Raw genomic sequence first — 24,207 nt, 5'->3', positions numbered from 1 at the left:
AATTATTTACATGTCTGTTCGACCGTTTTGCGTGATTTTATTTATTAAAACTTATTAAAATTTCAGAAGTTCTTACAACTTTGGTCGTCGTAATGCTTTGCTTTCGTTTTGTTTAATAAAAATTCCTCCTCGTAATGATTTTGCTTTCATTCTGTGATAGACAGCTATCATGTAGAAAATGCTAGCTTCCAATTCCTGATTTCTGATTAGATAGAATTGATTAAACTTTAAACCACTGGAACATTTTTCTGCAGTTTTTCTGGAACAAATAAATAACAAAATCGGGTTTAACGTGGAAACTTATTTCAATATACCAAGTTTTAAAATTTCACAATATGTGACAGCAACAGATAAGACTCTAGGGAAGTAGAGAGACAAACAGTTATAAGACGTCACAGACATGCGCGCACTACAACTCACATACTGTAAGCCTAGTACTTATTCTATCGGTCTCTTTCGCCGAACCGCTAAGTTACGGGGACATAAACACACCAGCATCGGTTGTCAAGCGATGTTAGGGAGACAAACACAGACACGCGCGCGCGCTCTACAACTCACACACTGTAAACCTAGTACTTATTCTATCGGTCTCTTTCGCCGAATCGACAAGTTACGAGGACATAAACACACCAGCATCGGTTGTCAAGCGATGTTAGGGAGACAAACACAGACACACAAATATATACACGCACATACTTATGTATATGCATATATACAACGGGCTTCTTTCAGTTTCCGTCTAACAAATCCACTCACAAGGCTTTGGTCGGCCCGAGGCTATAGTAGAAGACACTTGCCTAAGGTGCCACGCTGTGGGACTGAACCTGGAACCATGTGGTTGGTAAGCAAGCTACTTACCACACAGCCACTCCTACGCCTATATGTTATACACATGGCGGTCCTCAGAGCATCATAAATCAATTCCCCTGTAGTTGGAAAGGTGTAGCAAAATATGTTGGGGTTGCAGATAAAATAGGCATGTGGACGACTTCAAAGTAAAACAATGGGAAAGCATCAGATTGTAGTTTAAATAATTTATTTAAACGCCAATAGCATTTACTTGTATACACCAAAAATCTCACTACATGACCTTACCAACTTTACTTCGATCTGGCCAAGAAGAAATTAACAGGGTAAATATTGTGTCTGTATGATGAGGTAGAACCGGATATGTTTTGTGTCTGTGTGTGCATTGGTCATTCGGTGGTGTCTGTTTATGTTCTGCGGCTGTTAGATCGTTCATGTCGAATATACGGATCTGTGTTGCCTGCTAAACTGGCGAAGTTACTTGTTGGCCGTCTCGCCTCTGGCTATTTCTCTTTGCCGTCCTTTGACGGATTACTGTATTTATAATGGTCGTGACAGGTAGCAGGACAGACATACCAAAGGAGAAATTCCTACATATATAAGTTGCCTTCTGTCCACTTGAACCTTAAATGACACGACTGAGGTCGAAGGGAAACCATCCATTATCTTTTGACAGGACAAAGAAATTTCTATCGCGTCTGTTTGGTCTGTGTTACATCAGACGAGCGAGAATCCTTAGATTCGGTTTCAAATCTCACCTCGGAAAAAGGAAGTGTTAGTTTTACACTCCAACATACTCAGAGAGTTTTCTTTAACCGTATCATCCTTCAGTTTTTATTAAGGGCTCCACACTCAACGTGATAAACATTGAACGTGTCTGAACGAAGCTATTATGACGATTAGACCCACCAACACAATTTAGAACAAAAACCTGACAATGAACACCAAAGTGAAAATGTATTAAGCTAGCGTCCTCAACACTTTCTTACATCGTACCGAAACAGAGGCAACGTATCTCAGACAAGAGAAGAAGTGAAATGCTTATTCACATGACATGTCTTCGCAAAATCTCAAATGTTCTCTCATAGGAAGACAACGTCACCAACTCTCAGATCCTAGGCGAAACAGAATCTAAGAATATATCTGTAATACTCAGTGAACCGTTTCCTGCGAAGGTTTGGTCGGTCAAGGTGTTGAATGGACGAGGGCCATTTCCTAAAGGATCTATATGACTAACTTCAATACGAATTGCGTCCAACGCACTGTCCATACCTAAGAATAAGAATGTGTGCAAAAGAACTTTTGTTCAATATGCATTGAAATAAAATCATCAAAAGAGCATAGTGTCCAATCATCTACCCTTGAGGCATGCGACGAAGGCAAAGGTGAAGATAAAAGCAAAGACCGATCGAAATCAGCATCGGACATTTAAACAGTAAATGTAGAAGCTAGCAAAACGACTCGGTTTTTATTTGTGGTCACTACAATAAAGCTTGCCACATTCGAATAGGCTTACCCAATTACAGTATACCATGTGCCAGCATAATAAGGGCGTGGTAAGGAAATAAAAACAACGAAAGGAAAAGAAGAAATTTCCATCACATCCTTAAAACGGACTGAGCCTGACGAAGACAAACTAATGGTAAGATTTGGGAAAGAGATAATGAATAGGCGGTCGGCTATTAAATAGAAGGGAGATAATTCAGTTAATTTATTTTAATAAAACCAGATGGCAGTGTATACAAATATGATGGCGGACGACAGCGGGTAAGTTAAGTGTGAATCGCCGGTTGTCAAAATATTTCTTTCTCTGTTCATTGTAAACTGTTCCAGTTTACTTCTTCGAGTTACAACTTGTATAATAACTTCACCAATGCTTAGGATCCACTCATTAGATTTTTGTGAGCAGTATTTTATTCGGCTTATTATGGTTGTATAAATTATATTATTTTGTTATCGCTTTGGGAATCGATACACAAAAATTATTCTAAGCGAAAAAAATAAAGGAATATGTTTGGTTAATGTTTACAACTTATGTTTTCTCATTCAAAATTACCAATTCTATATTTGTTTACATCCTCATAAACAAAGGACTCGGGGAAAATAACTCTTATAAATAATTGTTCCTGCTTTAAACAAAAACAAAAAAAGTCTTATTAAAAAACACAATTTGAAGTGTTTTCCTTTGCATTGTTTTAGGAACGGATTTAAATATATACTTATGAATTTCTTCACTTTTTTTTCTGTGTATTTATACTTAGGTATAGAAAGAAAGCAGATTTTGAAGAACTTAGTTCGATATCCAATTGTTGTCATCCTGCTAAATGCCCTTGAAAGAGGCATGAATGTTACATAATCTCACTTATTTCCCGTTATAAGACTTTTGCATTGATGTTTGCTATGTAACACCAAATTTATAGATGATGATATTACTTGCGGACCAAATTGAACTCGAAGCTATTTCTAAGTGTCTTGTTTTTGACAATTTTTTTTTCATTTCCGTATCAAGCAGTTGGTCAACAGGAGTCAAAGATAAACTAAGATTGAACTCGCATTGTCATCTCTAATTCTTATTGTTTAGTACCTTGTCTGTACCGACTGAGGAGGCACACCACTAATCTGAGCTATTCCAGATGTAACCACCCCACCATTTTCCTATGCTCACCGTCCTTGGCGACCCTGAGTTTACGCCTACTTTTCTAAGATGACTGGTTTATCTAAGATGTTAGTCTGTGATTTGAGGGAAATTTTATTGCAATTTTTAGCTGTTCGATTGTCCACACAGCCTATGTTGCTGGTTCCAATGCCTTCTCTAATCTTCATCGTTTGTTGGACCGTATTTTGTCTGTCAAGATAATGTAATGTTTTTGCTTTTAAGAATAATTCAGTTTTATTAATGTTAATTTTTAGCCGAGTTCAATGCTTTTGCTTTTCGTTTATTCCGTTAGATTAAGAGAAAAATGTCTTTCACTAATAAAGGTTGAAAAGAACATGGATCCTTTGGGTTGAAATTTATTATTACAACAAAATTCTCCAGAGATATGATAACTTTGAATATTTTACGAAAATTTGTCTTCAACCAGGTTTTTTTCTTCTTTATTTAAAGAAATATTACATTTTTTTTATTATCAGCGACCATAAATCTTTTCGGTTAATTCGATGTTTTACACTTGTAGTTTTTCATGTTAAAAAATTGGTTACGATTTTCGTAATTAGCACAAAAAAACTATGTAACCGTGTGAAAATTTTGAAAATCATCAGATTCACAATCGATACTTGTTAACATCTGTTTTCTCGGTACTTTGTATTATATACAATGAACTGAATGAAGGTTGCATGGCTTAGTGGTTTGGATATTTTGGCTCGCGATCGTATGGTTGTGAGTTCGATTCCCAAAGGCATGTTGTGTTCTTGAGCAAGACACTTTATTTTACGTTTCTCCAGTCCACTCAGCTGACAAAAGTGAGTTGTACATGTAATTCAGAAGGCCAGCTTAGTCACATTCTGTGTTACGCTGAATCTCCTTGAGAACTATGATAAGGAGGCACAGGAGTGACTGTGTTGTAAGTAGCTTGCTTACCAACCACATGGTTCCGGGTTCAGTCCCACTGCGTTGCACCTTGGGCAAGTGTCTTCTACTATAGCCTCGGGCCGACCAAAGCCTTGTGAGTGGATTTGGTAGACGGAAACTGAAAGAAGCCTGTTGTATATATGTATATATATATATGTATGTGTGTCTATATGTTTGTGTGTCTGTGTTTGTCCCCCCCCGACATTTCTTGACAACCGATGGTGGTGTGTTTATGTCCCCGTAACTTAGCAGTTCGGCAAAAGAGTCCAATAGAATAAGTACTAGGCTTCCAAAGAATAAGTCCTGGGGTCGATTTGCTCGACTAAAGGTGGTGCTCCAGCATGGCAACAGTCAAATGACTGAAACAAGCATAAGAGAAAAAGAGAAAGAGAACATCTGTGGAGTGCTCAGTCACTTGCATGTTAATTTCATGAGCAGGCAGTTCTGTTGATCAGGTCAACTGGAACCCTTGCCACAACCAACGGAGCGCCAATTTTTTTTTTTTTAATATAATCAACTAGTTTACGATTATTGATCTATGAGAGTTTGTTGAGGGTCATTCAGTTTAGTTGAGAGGGTGTGAGATGTATGTGGATGGAGAGAGAAATGGACAACTGAAAGGAAATAGGTGACAGTTTGTGTTCAGGCAACTAAATCAAATAAGAATTACTCTTTAACTTGTTTCAGTCATTTGACTGCAGCCATGCTGGAGCACCGCCTTTAGTTAAGCAAATCGAGCCCAGGACTTAGTCTTTGGAAGCCTAGTACTTATTCTATCAGTCTCTTTTACCGAACCATTAAGTTATAGGGATGTAAACGCACCAGCATCGGTTGTCAAGCGATGTTAGGGGGACAAACACAGACACACACACTTATATATACATATATACAACGGACTTCTTTTCAGTTTCCATCTACCAAATCCACTCGCAAGGCTTTGGTTGGCCCGAGGCTATAGTAGAAGACACTTGCCCAAGGTGCTATGCAGTGGGACTGAACCTGGAACTATGTGGTTGGTAAGCAAGCTACTTACCACTCAGCTTTTTAATAGATACAACAGCTGTAGCTAAAAAGACTTGTCAGTCTGCTGCATGGCCCTGGCAGATAAAATGGAGTAGGCATTGCCTTTGAGGATGGCATGCCATTCCATTTCAGCCGTGGAGGCCAGCCATCATTGAAAAGCTTTAATCTGAACCTTCAGCTCTTCACATTACTTGCATTAACCAAACTTATTAACAATCAAGAAATTCTCCTGGATTTACTTTTACCAATGTTGTCGGCATGGACTTTTTACCATTTTCTTCAGATTCTTGATTTGGCACTTAGAAATCAACACAAGAGCAACAGTAAGCTAACTTTAGCAACTTTTGAATATAGGAGTCTACTTCCATTTTGTCAGACTTCTGCTGGTGTCACTTTGATGGTGAGCTGGGCTAGGCGACTATGTATAGGTAGTATATCACTGCTATTTTTCATCCAATTTAAAGAGCAAGAATGCAGGATCTGTGCAAAAGAAGTGAACTTCTTTTTTCTTTTATGGTAGAGTTTGAAGTAGATAAAGCTATGTATAGTAGCTCCTAGAATATTGAGTTAAAAAAAAAAAATCATGGATGGGTAAAATATGATGGTTGACCATGGGACTTGAACCCACATCTGTGAACTTGACAAATGTCATAACCATTGTTCCAGAGCAACACTTTGAATTTTCTCTATCCATTTTAGAAGCTTTGTTCTCAGGAGTGACAATTTTAAGATATTTAATGTAAACATCTAGGAATAAAAAAACAAAAACAAACAACACAGACACAATACACTTTTGTGTTTGTTTTTGCATAGATGTATACATATTTTTATTGTTATATTTGGGAGTGGTAACTTTTTTCTTTTCGGCTAATTAACCACACACACTGTATACTTATTCTTTACTGCAGCTTTATTATTATTCTTTTAGTGTTTGTTGTCTGAAAGATTTCAGGCAATGGTCACTGAAATAAGAATAATAATTAAGGTTGCAGTGAAGAACAATTATATAGTGCGTGTGGTTAATTAGCCAAAAAACAAACTTTAAAAAAAAAATTTTTTAAATGACCATCCCCAAATATAACAATATCTGTTTCAACACACGATTTCACAACAGGAATCTTGCAAAACAAATACATAAATGTATATACATATTGATTTCCAAAGACCTATCAAGCCAAATGAAATTGTAGTCATGGCTGAAGCTGGTGTCACATAACAGGCACCCATGCCGATGGTACGTAAAAAGCACCTATTACCCTCTGTAAAGTGGTTGGTGTTAGGTAAGGCATCCAGCCATTAGAGACCATGCCAAATCAGACTGGAACCTGGTGCAGCTCTCCAGCTTACCAGTTTCAATCAAACCATCTAAACCATGCCAGCATGGAAAGCAAAAACTGAATGATGATGATGATGATGATGAAATTCGTAAGCACACATGTTTATCTTCTGTATTCTGATAGTACATTTTTGAAGGAGAAAGTTCCCTTTTGTTAGGTCCAATAATTACTCTTCAGTACAATTAAAAGACACGAGCCCATGGAGCCACAGTGAGTTCGGCTGAATCCATGAAGGAAATTACTTCATCGCATATCTTGTTTTACATTGTTTTCAATAGCATTAGCTACAAAAAGGTTTTAGATTAGGATTTTGAATGAAAAAATGTATCTGACTTTGGTTGCTTGCATTCAAAATACAGAATTAAGGTAGAAGCATCTTGAGTTTTATTTTAAGTTACTATTATAATTATTATTTATTTTTAATCAGAGACACTTTTATCTCAGTTTTTTTTTTATTCATTTATACTAGTACAGTCTATTTTATAACGTATATTTCAAATTATGAAATGAACTGTTTTTTTTTTGTTTTTTTTTCACATGTAGGAAACTTCACACAGGAACACTGAAAAGATGCCCAGCGTCACCTACTCGTGATAACGAACAACTTTGCAAAGTACGTCGAGGAAACAACAACAAGATGATCAATGTAGGAGTAGAGACTGGCGAGTTGTCAGTTAGAACTATTTCAGACTCTTGTTCAATGAATGTAAAGGGTGTAAATACAGTCTCAATTTCTTTACAGAACTCTAAAGATGAAAGTAATGTTAGCAATGAACATGACAAACACTTAACTTCTCTCCCACAGACTCAGGAAACAACTTCTACTGATTGCAGTAACTTAGTTTTGTCAAAATGTCATTCTTCTAAATACCATTGTTCGGCTGAGTCAACAAACTACAAAATCTCTCCTAGTAGGACAGTGTTTTCTCAACAGGAACCAGAAGTAATTGTAGCAAGTAAAGTCATTAGTCTTACTCAAGACACATCAGAACAAAAGCAGGACTCTGAAGTTCATTCAGAACATACAAATGGAGTACCATCTCCAGAGGATTCGTTACACATTCTTAATTTACCAAGCAGTATCCTTCTAGAAATCTTTAAGTACCTCACTATTCCTGAACGAATACATTCGGTTGAATTAGTTTGTAAAAAATGGTATGAACTAGCTAAAGATCCATCATTGTGGAGACATATCAATTTTCAGGACTTTGGTCACAAGACTCTGTCAGATGAAATTCTTGACAAAATCACCTCCTACAGCAATCATGTGGTTCATTTAGATATCTCAAATACAATGGGATTTTCCCCTGAAGGGATCTCAAGTGTTCTTAAAAATGTCGATGGTTATCATTTTTATCTCTGAAAGGGTATGAAACTGTTTCCTTTACTTTTGCCTCCCATCATAAAACCACAAATCATCACCATCATTATCATCATTTTACATCCACTTTCCAGGCTGGTAGAAGCAGGACTGGTTGCAAATAATCCAAGTGAGTTCTGATCTACAGTCACTGCTTTTTTAGATAGATCAGAGAATCATGTTTTGCTCATATTTTAGCTGTTAAAAAAAATAATTGAAAAATAACCTCTGTGACGAACATAGTCCCTGACTGGGTTTAGGAGGGTAGCAACTCTTAAAAAATCATTTTGAACTCTTGACAAATTTATTTAGCTATAACCCAGTGTGGCTATGGCGGTTAAGAAGCTTGCTTCTGAACTACACATGTCTGAGTTCAGTCCGACTGTGTGAGACTACTGGAGCCCAAGCTGACCAAAGCCTCATGAGTGGGTTTGGTGGATGGTAAGTAGCTAGCTTACCAACCACATGGTTCCAGGTTCATTCCCACTTGTGAGTGGATTCGGTAGACGGAAACTGAAAGAAGCCCGTCATGTATGTATATATATATACATATATATATATATATATATATATATGTATGTGTGTGTCTGCGTTTGTGTTTGTCTCCCACAACATCGCTTGACAACCGATGGTGGTGTGTTTATGTCCCCGTAACTTAGCAGTTCAGCAAAAGAGACCGACAGAATAAGTCCTGGGATCGATTTGCTTGACTAAAAGCAGTGCTCCAGCATGGACGCAGTCAAATGACTGAAACAAGTAAAAGAGTATATATGTGTATGTGTTTTTGTCTCGACATTGCATGATTGTTGTAAATGAATATTATTCATTTCCAATATTATGTAGAAACATATCTGGCCATAGGAAAACATTACCTCACTTGGTAACTGTTATAATATGGATCCTCATCCACTTGTATGTTGTTATCAGCACTGTAATATTTCTGTTGCCACTATTATGTTGTGGCGGTATTCTGTGTCTTAGGCAATGAGCTGGCAGAAACGTTAGCACACCGGGCGAAATGCTTTGTGGTATTTCGTCCGCCGCTGCGTTCTGAGTTCAAATTCCGCCGAGGTCGACTTTGCCTTTCATCCTTTCAGGGTCGATAAATTAAGTACCAGTTACGCACTGGGGTCGATGTAATCGATTTAATCCGTTTGTCTGTCCTTGTTTGTCCCCTCTGTGTTTAGCCCCTTGTGGGTAGTAAAGAAATAGGTATTCTGCGTCTTATTATCTTTGACTCGTCGTGCTATCGCTGATAGCTCCACAAGACAATGACTTTGAAACATCTTCCTTGATGGTAACTCAAACTCCTATGTATCATGTAACTGACATTGACTCTGAGAACTCCTACAACGACTGTGGCTCTTCATACCACTTCGTCATGTGAAAAGGAGGAAATACCATTTTCATTATAACAGTAACAAGTAAGGGTTGGTGACAAGAAGGGCATCTGGCTTTAGAAAATTTGCATCAATAAACTCTGACTCATACAAGCCTTTGAAAATGGATGTTAAAATGATGATGATGATGGTATTATTATTTAAAACAAGTTGAGTCCTGATTAAGCAGATCTATGATCAAAGGCAATCCAGCTGTGACATTCCCTCATTTTCCCATGTAACATTTACCTAGGATCGCATGATCTAATAATGTTGTGGAATATGACTTGAGAGAGACTTTGTTGCCCTTTCTAGTTAGTCAAAGACCACATAGTCTTCCGAGTTGTTTTGCATGTTGTAATGTTTATTTGTGAGCTCCACATCTTTACTCAGCTCATCTTTAATTTTGTTTGTTTTTAAACATTGTTTTGAGGTAATCATTGAGTTGATGTTAACGATGTTTTAAAATATTTTGTTTAAAATTTTGAAATATTGTTCTCTTTGTAGGAGAGCTATTAGCTCATATTCCAGCATTACTTTGTCTTGCATAAAGTACTTGATTTCTCCTCTCCCATTTACTTGGCTGAAGAGCAGTTAAGAGAAGGACAATCGCTTCACTGTAATAATAGATAAAACCAAAGTCATGTTACATGTCAACTTTGCCTTTTATCCTTTTGAGATAGATAAAACAAGCAGCTATTGAGCACTTGGGCTGATGTAATTCACTTCATCATTATCAAGCCCTAGGAGTCATAGAGCCTGTTAACTCATTTCCATGGTATATAAGTGACCAAGATAACAACACTCCCCATGAAAGGGATGCCAGTCCATTGCAGGGCTACTCATTTAAAGTTGAGTGGACAGGAGTAATGTGAAATGAAGTGATTTACTCAAGAATACAATGTACTGCCCAGTCTGGGAATCAAAACCACTGTCTTGCAATCATGAGTAACACCCTGAACCACTAGGCCACATGTTTTCATAAATTGATGTCCACCTCTCAAAATTGTTGGCCTTGTTGCAAAATTTGAAAGAAATTATTATAATAACAGATATTGTAAACTTTATATTAGTAATCTTTTGGTTTTGGGGTTTCAGTGTTTTAGGGTGTTGTAATTATAGAAAAGTGTCTATCAAAAATAACTTTTTGTTTTTATTTGATAGTCTGAGGAAGATGAAGCAGTACCCATTGCTTTTCCATGCCCCCAAAAAGTAAAGATATGTTAAGAATGCAGTTTCATAGGGGTTCAAAAGTGAGTGAATCAAGTGAGATTGAGATTGCATACACTAGTGGCTGATTGGATAAGCCATTGTTATCTTTGTAGGAGAGCTGTTAGCTCATATTCCAGCATTACTTTGTCTTGCATAAAGTACTTGATTTCTCCTCTCCCATTTACTTGGCTGAAGAGCAGTTAAGAGAAGGACAATCGCTTCACTTAGTACTTCGTGCACTTGCTTGATTAGGCTGGGAGTCATCCCTGGTTAGTGGTCGCAGAGACGTCACCATGCGTAGAGCCAACCAGGTCCACTTGTGCTCTCCACTGCTAGTGGTCCCCACACTCACAATTATTTTTGGTGGGTTGTAATGTCAAGATGGAATTATCTGACATTAAATGAATTTACATATAGACAGTCGTAGGGTTGAATGGTTCGAATGTTTTTGATGTTTTATTATTTTTATGTCTTGGTCAGAGGAAGAAGGGCAGTACCTATGGCCTTTTTGCAAGGCATCTGAGATTAGAAACCATGACTCAAGAGTCATCCTCAGACTGAGTGGACTCTACTAAATGCAAATCAAGAATCAAACTGTAATGTTAAACTGAGCAATGGATTAAGTCTGTCACCAAAATATAGGTACAGTTCTAGATACCTCTGCACTGTTTGTCCAAAGCTATCATCATCATCGTTGTTCGACCGTGGTCGAGACAATGGAATTTACCATGCTACGCCAGACTTCACGGTCCATCATGGCATTACGGAGGTCCTGTTGCTGGATGCCTGTATCCCTGGAGATTACATCAGGGTAGGAGAGTGTGCGCCCTCTGGTATTGCGAGTATAAAGCTACAGAAGACATTCGTTCAATCCTCTACTATTCAGATTACTCTGTCAAATATAATGCTTACTTATTCACATTGTTCTGAATTACTCCTGCTTTATCTTGTAGCTTTGAGATTTCAAAGATGTAATTGCTTATTTTAAGAACAACATTTTAGGGTAGGCACGAGAGGTTGGATCTGGTTGGTTTCAACATAAATCGGAGAGAATATTTAGGCTGGATATGATCAGATTAAATGCTAAAGGGTTAAGGTGCTGTACAATGGGATTAACCACAGATCTTCTTAACCACACAACCATGTCAGCACTTTGAGTTATTTAAATAATAGGGGAAAATATAGTAATCAGTATATTCATGTGATTGCCATTAAATGATATGTTTATGTTGATAATTACAACTGGATAATCAGTAATTATCAGCTTTTATTCATAATAATTTGATTGGAATGTTTGTGATTGGTGGATTTTTGGTGACAAGGTGGATTTTTGATTTGTCGTTATTGATGCCCTGTTCTCTAGATGCTGTTCTCTTCCTGATTCAACCATTCAACTGATAGCAGAAAATCAACATGATCTTGAGCAATTATACCTTGATGATTGTTTCTGTGTAACCAATCCCACTATCGTAAAGGTCTGTTGATATCTCTTGTTTTCACTTCTATGTACATTATACATTCTTGAGTTTTTTTTTTGTTTTTTTTATGCTTGTTTCAGACATTTGACTGTAGCCATGCTGGAGCAATACCTTGAAGAATTTTCAGTCGAATGAATTGACTCCAGTACTTTTTTTTTAAAGCCTGCTGGTACTTATTCTTTCAGTCTCTTTTACTGAACTACTAAATCGTAGGGTTGTAAACACACCAACACTGGTTGTCAAGCACTGATGGGGGACAGACACTACAACACACACACTTATGTGTGTATATGTATATGGCAGGCTTCTTTTAGTTTCTGACTACCAAATCCACTCACAAGGCTTTTGTCGGGCCAAGGCAATAGTAGCAGACACTTGCCTAAGGTACCATGCAGTGGGATTGAACCAAGAGCCATGTGGTTGAGATGGATATGCAATGTCAGTGTACATACTCGACAGAGTGTAAGTACCTTGAGAACAAAGCTGGACCTAAGAAGCATCAGCTGTGGTGTGCAAGAGAGACGATTGCGCTGGTATGGTCATGTGGCGAGAATGGATGAAGATAGGTGTGTGAAAAAGTGCCAATCCCTAGCGGTTGAGGGAACCCGTGGAAGAGGTAGACCTAGGAAAACCTGGGACGAGGAGGTGAAGCACGACCTTCGAACATTAGGCCTCACCGAGGCAATGACTAGTGACCAAGACCTTTGGAAATATGCTGTGTGTGAGAAGACCCGGCAGGACAAGTGAGTCCATCCCGTGTCCCTTGCCAGGGATGTAGCCAGCCCACTTATGCATGCATTTCCTTCCTTGGACACACAAAGACCTGTTGAGGCAAGCAAAGTCGAATTCGAAATTGAACCTCATCCGACGACTGGCACCCATGCCAACCTCCCTCATTGGACACTAAACTCTGCTTGTGAAGACCTGTTGGGGCAAGTGAAATCAGAATCGAAATTGAACCAATCCTATGACTGGCACCCGGCAGTTGCCAGTGTCGCTGGACTGACTCCTGTGCAGGTGCCAAGTAAAGAAACACTGTTTCGACCCTGTGCCTGAGAAGATCCATTGAGTCAAGTACACCAACATCAAAAATCAATGGAAACTGCAGTTGTGATCCCTGTATCGGTTGCATGTAAAAAGCACCATCCGAATGTGGCCGATGCCAGCACTGCCTTGACTGGCTTCCATGCTGGTTGCACGTAAAAAGCACCATCCGAATGTGGCCGATGCCATTACCGCCTTGACTGGCTTCCGTGCTGGTGGCACATAAAAAGCACCAATCTGATCGTGGCCGTTGCCAGCCTCACCTGGCACCTGTGCCGGTGGCACGTAAAATGCACCCACTACACTTACGGAATGGTTGGCGTTAGGAAGGGCATCCAGCTGTAGAAACACTGCCAGATCAGACTGGAGCCTGGTGCAGCCTTCTGGCTTCCCAGATCCCCGGTTGAACCGTCCAACCCATGCTAGCATGGAGAACGGACGTTAAACGATGATGATGTGATGGCTTGTTTAAATGTGTATAGATTTGTGTAGCAACAAAGGTGCACACTTTGCTCTGTGGTTTAGAGGTTTGCTTTGCAACCATGTGCTTTCCAGTTCAACCCTACTGAGGTACTTGGGCAAGTGGTTTCTACTGCAGCCCTTGGCTAACCAATCCCTTGTAAGTGAATGTGGTAGACAGAAACTGTTGGTAGCTCATTCTACAAGTGTGTGTGTATGTATGTATGTATGTTAGTATCCCATGCCTTTGCTTGAACAAAACAGTGATATGCTTACATTCCTTGCTAACATTATGACCAGTCGCTCTGCACTTTCAAAGGCATTTGGAATAAGAAATTCTTTACTTAAAAACAACATCTGGGTGTAAAACCTTGCTCTAAGATGTCCTTGTCCAGCCCATGCTAACATGAAAAAACAGACATTGAGCAAACAAATATACAAATTCCAATAGCAGTAGTGAAGTTATTAATGTAAAAAAAAAAAATCAAGTAACAATAATTTTTATGTCCATGTAATGAAGTTTGTCCACTGTTATTGTTGTTTTCAAAGTGCTGAATGGTTTAAAGGTATTTTTTCTCTGCTAGATGGCACATTAGCTTACCACAGGTTATATCTAATAGAAATATCAGTAATTGGTCAAACGTCCAGTTGCAAATCCTGTTGGGTTAGTCAAATAGTTCTTAGTCTGGATAATGGTGCCCCTTTGTAGTTGTAAGCTCACAAAAGGAGAAGTAAGTATCGAGGAGGCGCTAAGAAGTGCTGAGTGTTTGGACATGTGGATTTCTGTAGAAATAACTATTTAGATCAAGTATAATACATATTTTAAACACATTAATTAATTTTTATCAGGATTAAAATATGAGTGGGGCATCGTGTTGTCATTCAGCAGAAACAGGACTAACAATGTAAGTTCATGCCTTCAGTAATTCAATAAAAGTTTTACATTTAACTCTTTAACTTCAGATTACTGGCACGTAAAAGCACCCACTACACTCTCGGAGTGGTTGGCGTTAGGAAGGGCATCCAGCTGTAGAAACTCTGCCAGATCACATTGGAGTCTGGTTCACCAGACCTCAGTCAAATCGTCCAACCCATGCTAGCATGGAAAGCGGACGTTAAATGATGATGATTACTCTATCAAAAGTAATGCTTATTTGTTCACATTACTTTGAATTAATCATGAATTATCTCAGTTTTGAGATTCCAATATGATTTCTTAGTATTAGAATGACAATGTAGGGTAGGTGTGATAAGCTGGACCTGACCAGTTTAAACAAAAAGCAGATAGGGTATTGGGGCTGGATATGGCCAGTTTAAATGCTAAAGGGTTAAATATTTCAAAAGAGGTACATGTTGAGCAGGATGACATAAGAAAATGTGGAATTAATAAAACACTGCATAAAATATGCCTCTGCTTGCTTAAAATGTTGTGTGTGTGTGTAAAACTGGAAATCGCAGAGTTATATTTAGCCTTTCATTCTTACACGGTCAATAGATTAAGTACTTGTCAAGTATGTATATTTCCCTTAAATTCTGGCTTTGTGCTAAAGCTGTATTTTTTCCTAGTAGCTATTTACTACTGTTTAACCCTTTCACATTCAGATTACTCTTGTCAAATGTTGTACTTATTTATTCATATTGTTTTTAATTAATCGTGCATTATTTTATGGCGTTGAGATTTCAGTGATGTGATTGTTGATTTTTAGAATGACAATCTAGGGTAGGTATGAGAGGCCAGATCCAGCTGGTTTGAACATAAAACTGGTAGAATATTTTGACTGGATTTGGTCGGTTTAAATGCTAAAGGATTAAAGTTGGGTGATTATCAAGATAAGAATTTAACTCCAATGATATGGGATAACTATGAATCTGATAAGCTGATTCCCTATCAATCCAGTTGTAGCTTTTAGACCTGAAACATTTTATTTAAACTCTATTATTTTCATTACATAAATCAAGGAAGTATGTTTTTCTTGTAATGTGAACCTTGTCTGTCCTGACCAAGTAGACCTTTGATCAAAGGTGTCCCATTTATGCCCAATCTCTCCTTTCTTTCATTGCATATCTTGGACTACATTATCCTTTGTGACCCTGTATTTTCAAGGTAGTAGAGTGTATCTTGATGGTGACTTGGCTGCTCTTTCTAGCAGGTCATATGACCCCTTTACAGGTTCTCTGCTAACCTAAGCATTATGTATTTATTGAATCTAAAATGAACAGTCAATGAAGCAACCATTGAATCCATTTAAATAAGTGAAATATATTAATATAATTCAATTGTATATTTATATTTTATATTAATAATGTAATATTTTATTAAATAATATAAAACTAAAGAAATGTAAATGGTGACATATAATTTTGTATCTTTAATAGTTTTGTGGTATTGTGTTAGAGCTACTAAATATCCTTATGAGGAATAGAACAAGAATTTTTATCTTTGGTCATCTAACCAGAACAAAAAAAAATCCTCCCATCATAAGTGCATTTATTAAAAAAAATTTTTTTTTTTATTTGTTTCATAACTTTATATTCTGAGTTCAAATTCCGCCGAAGTTGACTTTGTCTTTCATCTTTTCGGGGTTGATAAATTAAGTACCAGTTACATACTGGGGTTGATCTAATTGCCTGGTTCCCTCACCAAAAATTTTGGTCCTTGTTTGTTAAACCTTTTAGCCGTTTACAAAGTTTAACTGATGCTTAAGCTCTTTATGGTTTCCTCATTTTTATCTTGGTTCTGCAAAATAAACTTAAAAAAAAAATTCTTTTTATTTTTAGATATTTCATAACTGTCCGCGTATCACACATCTCAGCTTTGGTTGGCATTTAAATGCTGAAACTGTCGACACTATGGCCAACTACTGTACACGTCTGAAATTAATTAACTTATCTCATTGTGATGCTGTAAGTCTATATTGTTCCTCATTTATCTGTATGATGGGATTTCTATTAAAAAATTTTTTTCACTTGTAGTTTATGATGCTCTGTAGTTTACTTGCAAGTACAATTTAGTATTTTAAACTTAGGCAAAAGGTAAAAACTTGTAATGAATGACCATGGGATTGCACCTAGAAAGTTACTCTGTGAGGCACAAGTCCGGGCAAAGTTGTTTATGGAAGGCCAGCAGTCACCCATGCATACCAGCTCCCCTCTCTACACCACTGATGTTATCCAAGGGAAAGGCAAAGGGGCTGATACAGCTTGGCACTCGTGACGTTGCAACTCATTTCTACAGCTGAGTGGACTGTAGCAACGTGAAATAAAGTGTCTTGCTCAAGAACACAACACGCAGCCCAGTCCAGGATTTGAATTCACAACCTCACAGTTCTAAGTTCAACGCTCTAACCATTGAGCCATGTGTCTTCACAGTATGTATGTACGAGTGTGTGTATATTTGAACCTCCTTGTTTCTATGAAACGTGATTGTTGTTAATGAACATCATTCATTTCCAATATTCTATAAAAGCATGGTCTAAGCATGAATGGGGAGATTCCATTGCTTGGAAATTGGTAAAAGTTGGCAACAGAAAGAGCATCTGGCTGTAGAAAATCTGCCTGATAACTTCCATCTGACTTACGCAAGTGTGAAAAAATTGGACATTAAAGCAATGATGATGACATAGCAGATGGCAAGGTTATTTAAATCTCCATGTATATTCTACGTATTGTGATATATCCATTCTTTGTTTTAGGTTGACTCCCTTGCTAGGATGTTACAGAATTGTAAACAACTTGAAAATGTCAATCTTTCTGACTGCCCTCTCACAGACAGCCATCTAGTCAACTTGTGTCATGTAAGTTCCAGTTCTTTTTTCTTTTGTTTGTGTGAAAGTAAAACAAGGTTAGGAATGACAACGACCACTAATGAATTTAGTGTACAGGTAGGCATTCACCAGTGCTCTATCTCCAGCCTACTACTGTTCATAAGGACTGAATTTCCTTGTTAATTTAATATCCTAATAACAGCCATCTCATAGTATTCTGTGAAGAGCTATAGGTGAAGGAAGGCTCAGGTAGCAAAAATTGAAGTAATAAATTTTACAATATCATGGTACCATCTGGGAAGTGTTTTTGCTTGATATAATAGAGAAGGAGAAAGTAGAATCTCAATATTAGCAATTTGGTATATAAGAGCTTCCATAGACAATCTGGTATGGAGGTGCAATGGCCCAGTGGTTAGGGCAGCGGACTTGTGGTCAGAGGATAGCGGTTTCAATTCCCAGACTGGGCGTTGTGTGTGTTTATTGAGCAAAAACACCTAAAGCTCCACGAGGCTCCAGCAGGGGGTGGTGGCGACCCCTGTTGTACTCTTTCACCCCAACTTTTTCTCACTCTTTCTTCCTGTTTCTCGAGTAATGCTGTGATGGACTGGCGTCCCATCCAGCTGGGGGGAACACATACCTCATGGAAACCGGGCTCATGAGCCTGGCTAGGCTTGAAAAGGACACATAAATAAGAATAGACAATCAGGTAGGTTGACGGAGAATCACAATTTAGATAAATAACCACGAGTACAGGAATAAGTTAACAGCAATGTGTAGGTGTGGCTAGATTTGATCCTAATGTGACACATTAGCCATATGTCTTCTACCAAACCTTCAGGTTGGCCAATGTCTTATAAATGGAATTTGATTAACGCAAATTCTGTGGAAGCCTATCACATATGACTGTATGGTTAAAAAGCTTGTTTTTCAATCAATGGGTTCCAGGTTCAGTCCATTTCATGGCACCATGGGCAAATGTCTACTATAGCCTCAGGCCAATCAAAGCTTGTGAGTAGATTTAGTTGATGGAAACTGTAAGTTCATCATACTTATATATATATATATATATATATATATATATATATATATATATATATACACACATACATACATACACACACATGTATGTATACACATACCTCACAATTATTCAGTGAATGGGAATGTGAAACTCTGAGTAACAGTCTTGTGATAATTTTGCAGCTTCAGTTAAAAGTATATTACTTTACCTTTGGTATTCGAGTACTATTTTTTCACCTTGTTTTTCACTTATGTGCTCACCTGTGTACACACACACATATATATAGGAATAATTACTATGAAGCATTGTGTAGAATATATTGTATAAAGGATTGGGGGCAAGGCCAAAACAATGCAGAGTAAATCACAAGAAAACAAAGGTGTTAATTAATGTAGACTTACCTTGTATTCAATATTTCGGGGTTATGACCCCATTTTCAAAAAAATAGACGAATTTCACATATTTGTTTTCTTGTGCTTTACCTTGCATTTACTTTGCATTGTTTTGGCCTTACCCACGATCTTTTATACTATATATATATATATGTGCATGCAAATACATATATGTACACATACATACATACATATATGTATACAATATACACATATATACATACACATATCTGTGTGTGTGAGTGTGTATATTTGTGTGTTGTTTGCAAGTTGATGCCTTCTTGTTTTGATATTGCTTAATGGTCATGAATTGATTTTCCTGTCATGCAGCATGTTGAGAAATATTACCGTATTTGGAAATAGGTGAGGGTTGACCATAAGTTTACCTCAACAAATTCTGTTCAACCCATGCGAGCATGGAAAGCTGGATGGTAAAACAATGGTATATGTGTGTGTGTTTGTGTCTTTTGGTGAGAAAACCAGGAATCTTTTCTCTAATTTTTTAATTAAGTGAAAATTTTTAAAATTTGGTATCTTGATGTAATTTTTCACACTGAATCTGATATTGTTATTCACTTGTTTCAGAGCACAAGTAAGCCAGGTGACTTACTGGGCATTAAAAACATCCGTTGATGTATGCAAGGATGTGGTTGTGGTGCTGGTATTAATGTTTTTTTTAGAATGGATATCGAGTGCTATTGTATTGATAGTAGAGGGTATCTATGATAGATAAAAATCTAGAAGTGGTGGAGGTTAGATCTCAGGATATTAGGCTTTGCAGCTGAAATGATGAATGATAAGTAACTGGTGGTAATACACACTTTGAGTCGCATTGATTCATTGTGTGCCAAAATGTAAAAACAAATGTAGGTGCTGGTGTGGTAAGAAGCTCTTGCTACCCAACCACATGCTTCCGGGTTTGGTCTCAGTGCATGGCACCTTGTGCAAGTGTCATCTACTATAACCTTGGCTCGACCAGAGCCTTGTGAATGGATTTGGTAGACAGAAACTGAAAGAAGCCCGTCATATATACATATATATATATATCTGTGCATGTCTTTGTATCTGTGTTTGTCCCCCACCATCACTTGACAACCGGTGTTTATGTCCCCATAATTTAGCTGTTTGGTAAAAGGAACCAATGGAATAATTACTGGGCTTAAAACAATCAGTCCTTGGGTTCATATATTCATCTAAAATCCTTCAAGGTAATGCCCCAGCATGGCTGCAGTCAAATGACTGAAATAAGTGAAAGGTAAAAGATGATAATAATGACGATGCTTATTATATCTTTTGCAGTTACCCAATTTGAAGCATGTTTATTTAAATTCTGTCAACATGTCATCAACCACAGCCAAAGAAGTTGCCAAACATTGTTTGAAACTACAAACACTGTCCCTTTGTTTTAATGATTGTGTTGATGACGACTGCATAACAGCTGTGGTGCAGAATGCTCGCAATCTCAGGATTCTAAAGTGTATACGTTGCAACATTACTGACAAAGGTAAGTGTTTGCTTCCATAATTTTTGATTGAGTCAGTTGAAGTTTTTATCATTTACTCTAGTAATTTCTGAAGTTAATAGCCTGCAGTAAAGCTAACCTTTTGTTTGTTTGTTTTTTTTTTACAAGTAAGGGATCTTTTATTTCACATGCCTCTGAATGCACAAAAATCTTCAAGCAATTTGTTGACATGGAAAATAATATCATTTGACACCTGTAGCTCAGCACTTTTCAGAAATGTTTAAACAATCATGCACACACACACACACACACAGATACCAGAATTAATGTAGGATGTGTTTGAAGGCATGTAACCTAGTTGTTTTGGGTCTTTAGCTTATGGTCATAATTCCTTGACTGAACAGTACAATGTGTCCTGAGCAAGGCACTTCATTTCACATTACTCCAGTCTGCTGAGTGCTGGTGCAACCTTTTCTCCTTCCTATCTGTCATATCCTTGATGTGCTGTTGAGTTAAAGGGTTGAGAGTCAAGCAGGTGTCCACATCTGTTTGCAACTGTATAGGAAGACTCTCTTCAGTCATGAATGATGATGGGATTTCACCTAGAAAGTTACCTTCTGAGGCACAAGTCCGGGCAAGGTTGTTTATCGAAGACTAGCAGTGGCCCATGTCACAGAGCTATCCACTTGAACAGTATTTTACTAACAGGTCTACAATGGATCCCAAAGAACTCTCTGAAAACGAACCATTATTTTTCTATGGTCATTGGACAGGCAGGCAACTAAGAATAAAATGTCATTGCTTCAGTAAAGTCTGTTGATAGTACAAGATATGGAGAAATAGCACCCAGGTGGTCACTTCAGGAAAAGAAGTAAAAATGGTATTCCGTTGTATTAACAGCTAAAATTTCATATCACTGATAAGTATTAAAGTGAAAGACTGACTGATATGTATCAATCAATGTCTCTTGTCTTCTGCCAGGCAACTCTATTAGTGATTATAAGACACTCTGCAAATGATAGATATGGTTGAAGTCCTGTCTGTGTTTTTTTTTACCCCACTCTCTTTTAATCTCATATTTACAACATCCAATATTGATATTCTTGTAAGGCATTGAGCTGGGAGGTTTGTTAGCATGCCAGGCAAAATCTTTAGCAGCATTTCATCCATCTGTACATTCTGAGTTCAAATTCTACCAATGTCCCCTCTACCTTTCACCTTTTCAGAGTTGACAGTCAATTACATCGATTGGGGTCGATGTAATTGACTTAACCGCTCCCCTAAAATTGCTGTCCTTGTGCCAAAACTTCAAACTAATATTACTGATAGTCTGTTTGGTTTGACCTTTCTCTTTTCTTTTCTTCCAGCCCTCATAGCTATTGCCAAGCATAGCAGTAAACTGGAACAACTTGATGTCAGTTTCTGTAGCAACATTACCAATAAAGGAGTAAACTTTGTGTCTGAAAACTGTACCCAACTTTACTTTCTTGGTCTGTTTTCATGTGAAAAAGTGGAGTCAACTTTCCTATTTCAATTACAGAAGGACTACCCTCATATTCGTATTTATTGCTTTGAACTGGAATACAAGAGCCTCATAGAACGAGTTAATGAAGAAGATCGTTTATGATGGACATTACCTAAAGTGAACACTAATCATGTTGATTTGCCATTACCTGTGATATATTAAAAACTGTGTATTTATTTTTTTTTTAAATGCATTGTGTTGTGTTTTTTCTCTGTTGTCTCCTTAATTTGTATTTTATCATCATCATCATCGTTTAACGTCCGTTCTCCATGATAGCATGGGTTGGACGGTTCGACCGGGGATCTGGGAAGCCAGAAGGCTGCACCAGGCTCCAGTCTTATGTTCTGTTATATTTTGATGTTATTACCTATCAGACTTCTTTAACTTCAGGTCAGCCCTAAGTGAACAGACTTATATAAAAAAACAATATGGTCAACAATAGGGATGTTTTTGGTCATATCTACATTGTATTTTGTGTTTTTTGTTTTTGCTTTTTTGAAAATGAAGTGGTGAGAAAAGATCTTCAGATATTGGACCTCACAGAGGAGATGACAAGTGACCAAGACTTCTGTCAGTTTGCTGTGCTTGAGATGACACACCAAGCTAAGTAAAATTGTGGCTGTTCATGCATACGAGCATGTCCTCTACATCCCTCTCTCAGCCAGGAGATTCTTGTCTTGTGGGCTTGTGGCTACTGGTGCCATGTAAAAGCACTCGTGCCAGTGCCACATTAGAGCAGCCATGCCTCTGCCATGTAAAAGTGCCCATGCTGGTGCTACATAAAAGTGCTTGTGATGGTGCAACGTAAAAGCATCTGTACCAGTACCACATAAAAAGTATGCAGCATACTCTGTAAAGTGATTGGCATTAGGAAAGGCATTCAGATGTAGAAACCCAGCCGAAACAGACCAACAGAGTCTGGGCAGCTCTCTAGCTAACCAGCTTGTCAAACCGTCCAACCCTTGCCAGCATGGAGAACAGACATTAAAAGACAATGGCTATGATACAATGTGATTTAATGTAATTTAGCTGTTATTTCTAAGGGATGGAGCAACAACATGGAGATTCTTTCATCGACTCTTGTAATTTATTAAAAATGGTACTATTAGTATTGGTATAGCATGACAAATGATGAGAGACAGAGAATGAATTGTACACAGAGAACGGCAGTTCAGTGGAGGGGAAGTGAAGGAAAGAAATAGGATACTGCAGAAGATTGATGGGAGAATTGGTGTTAGAAGATGAGTTTTTGGAGAAGGTTTGATAGAAGCCCATTTTTACCTTCTCAAGCACAGCATATTGTGATTTCTCACTGATTTGTGTGTTATCACCTGCTGATCTGAGCAATCGACCCTGCCTATCCCTTCGTTGTATGAAACAACTACACCTGGTTTCATTATAGCATCACCGTCTGCATCTTGTTTCCTAGTGTCCTTCATGCTTGCAGAATGCTACACTAGAACAAGAATGCCAATATCAGTGCATTGGTATACTGCTTCCCACTTAGAAGTTTTATCTTCTGAAGATCTGGTGGCATGTTTTTCCTGTGCATCTTCACAGTCCCACAGGAATTAGTCCTCCTCATCTGCAGGAAGAGGTCTGGACTGGAAAACCAGTTGTCCATATAAAAATTGTAGCCTTTGTCAAACAAGTTTTCATTCAGCAACAACATGACATCAGTTGATGCTCGAATAGACACTGAAAGAACCAATCTGTCCTGACCAGTGTAGATTTTGTAAGTCCAAATGTACCCACAAGCTCTGCCAGTTGTCTGGCATACATTATAAACCTCGATTCCAAACTGGGCACACTTGGTCAGGTTGTATGGTTCGAATCGGATCCTTCCCTTGAATTTCCACAAACTCTCATTTGTACAAATGTGTTGTGTGGGGACATACATCGTTCTGAAATTTTCAGCCACTACAATAGGGCATATTTTGTGCAGCCTGTCATCCTGGTTCTTGCCTGAGTTGAAATGTAGATTTCGAAGAAGCACCAAAAGTCCATCAAGTGGCATCGTTTCCAGAAAGAAAGGTGTCAATGTGGCTGGATCTTGATTTCAATATGATGTCAAGGTTGATTTCTTCATGATGCCCATCAGTATCAGAAGGGCAAGCAGTATTTTGATTCACCAGAATATCATCATCTGATTCCGAACTAGGAAAGTACTTACTCTCTGAGTCATCTTCAGAATTGGAAGAAATAACTAGCGAGGCGGTGGAGCTTGGTGTGACAACCGTAAATTCGATGAAACAAGATGCAACAATGAAGTTGATGGAGCTGGAGTGGTAGGACATGACGACCATAAATTGGATGAAACTGGATGCAATGACTAAAGTTGATAGAGCCAGAGTGGCAGGACCTGCCTATCGG

At 38.0% G+C, this 24,207-nt stretch overlaps 2 protein-coding genes across 2 annotated transcripts; one reads left to right on the top strand and one right to left on the bottom strand.

Moving 5' to 3' along the window:
• Positions 1-2,500: 2,500 nt before the first annotated feature.
• LOC115231487 (F-box/LRR-repeat protein 17-like) lies at positions 2,501-22,019 on the top strand. The gene is made up of 8 exons (XM_036500103.1): positions 2,501-2,574; positions 7,282-8,100; positions 10,713-10,730; positions 12,053-12,164; positions 16,449-16,574; positions 17,363-17,464; positions 20,147-20,351; positions 21,677-22,019. The coding sequence occupies exons 1-8, from the start codon at positions 2,537-2,539 to the stop codon at positions 21,934-21,936; spliced, it is 1,680 nt and encodes a 559-aa protein (XP_036355996.1). The 5' UTR covers positions 2,501-2,536; the 3' UTR covers positions 21,937-22,019.
• A 1,271-nt stretch (positions 22,020-23,290) lies between these two features.
• LOC115231483 lies at positions 23,291-23,851 on the bottom strand. Its single transcript, XM_029801500.1, has one exon. The coding sequence runs from the start codon at positions 23,849-23,851 to the stop codon at positions 23,291-23,293; it is 561 nt and encodes a 186-aa protein (XP_029657360.1).
• Between the last annotated feature and the right edge of the window lie 356 nt (positions 23,852-24,207).

The sequence above is a fragment of the Octopus sinensis genome, unplaced genomic scaffold (assembly GCF_006345805.1).
Source record: "Octopus sinensis unplaced genomic scaffold, ASM634580v1 Contig18646_ERROPOS176004, whole genome shotgun sequence".
Classification (NCBI taxonomy): domain Eukaryota; kingdom Metazoa; phylum Mollusca; class Cephalopoda; order Octopoda; family Octopodidae; genus Octopus; species Octopus sinensis.
This window is presented reverse-complemented; position numbering and strand designations above follow the sequence as displayed.

Coding starts and splice junctions, on each gene's coding strand:
- LOC115231483 (XM_029801500.1), bottom strand. CDS start 23,851: ATGCCACTTGATGGACTTTTGGTGCTTCTTCGAAATCTACATTTCAAC.
- LOC115231487 (XM_036500103.1), top strand. CDS start 2,537: ATGGCAGTGTATACAAATATGATGGCGGACGACAGCGG. Junction 2,575..7,281: donor ATGATGGCGGACGACAGCGG/GTAAGTTAAGTG, acceptor TTTCACATGTAG/GAAACTTCACACAGGAACAC. Junction 12,165..16,448: donor CCAATCCCACTATCGTAAAG/GTCTGTTGATAT, acceptor TTTTATTTTTAG/ATATTTCATAACTGTCCGCG.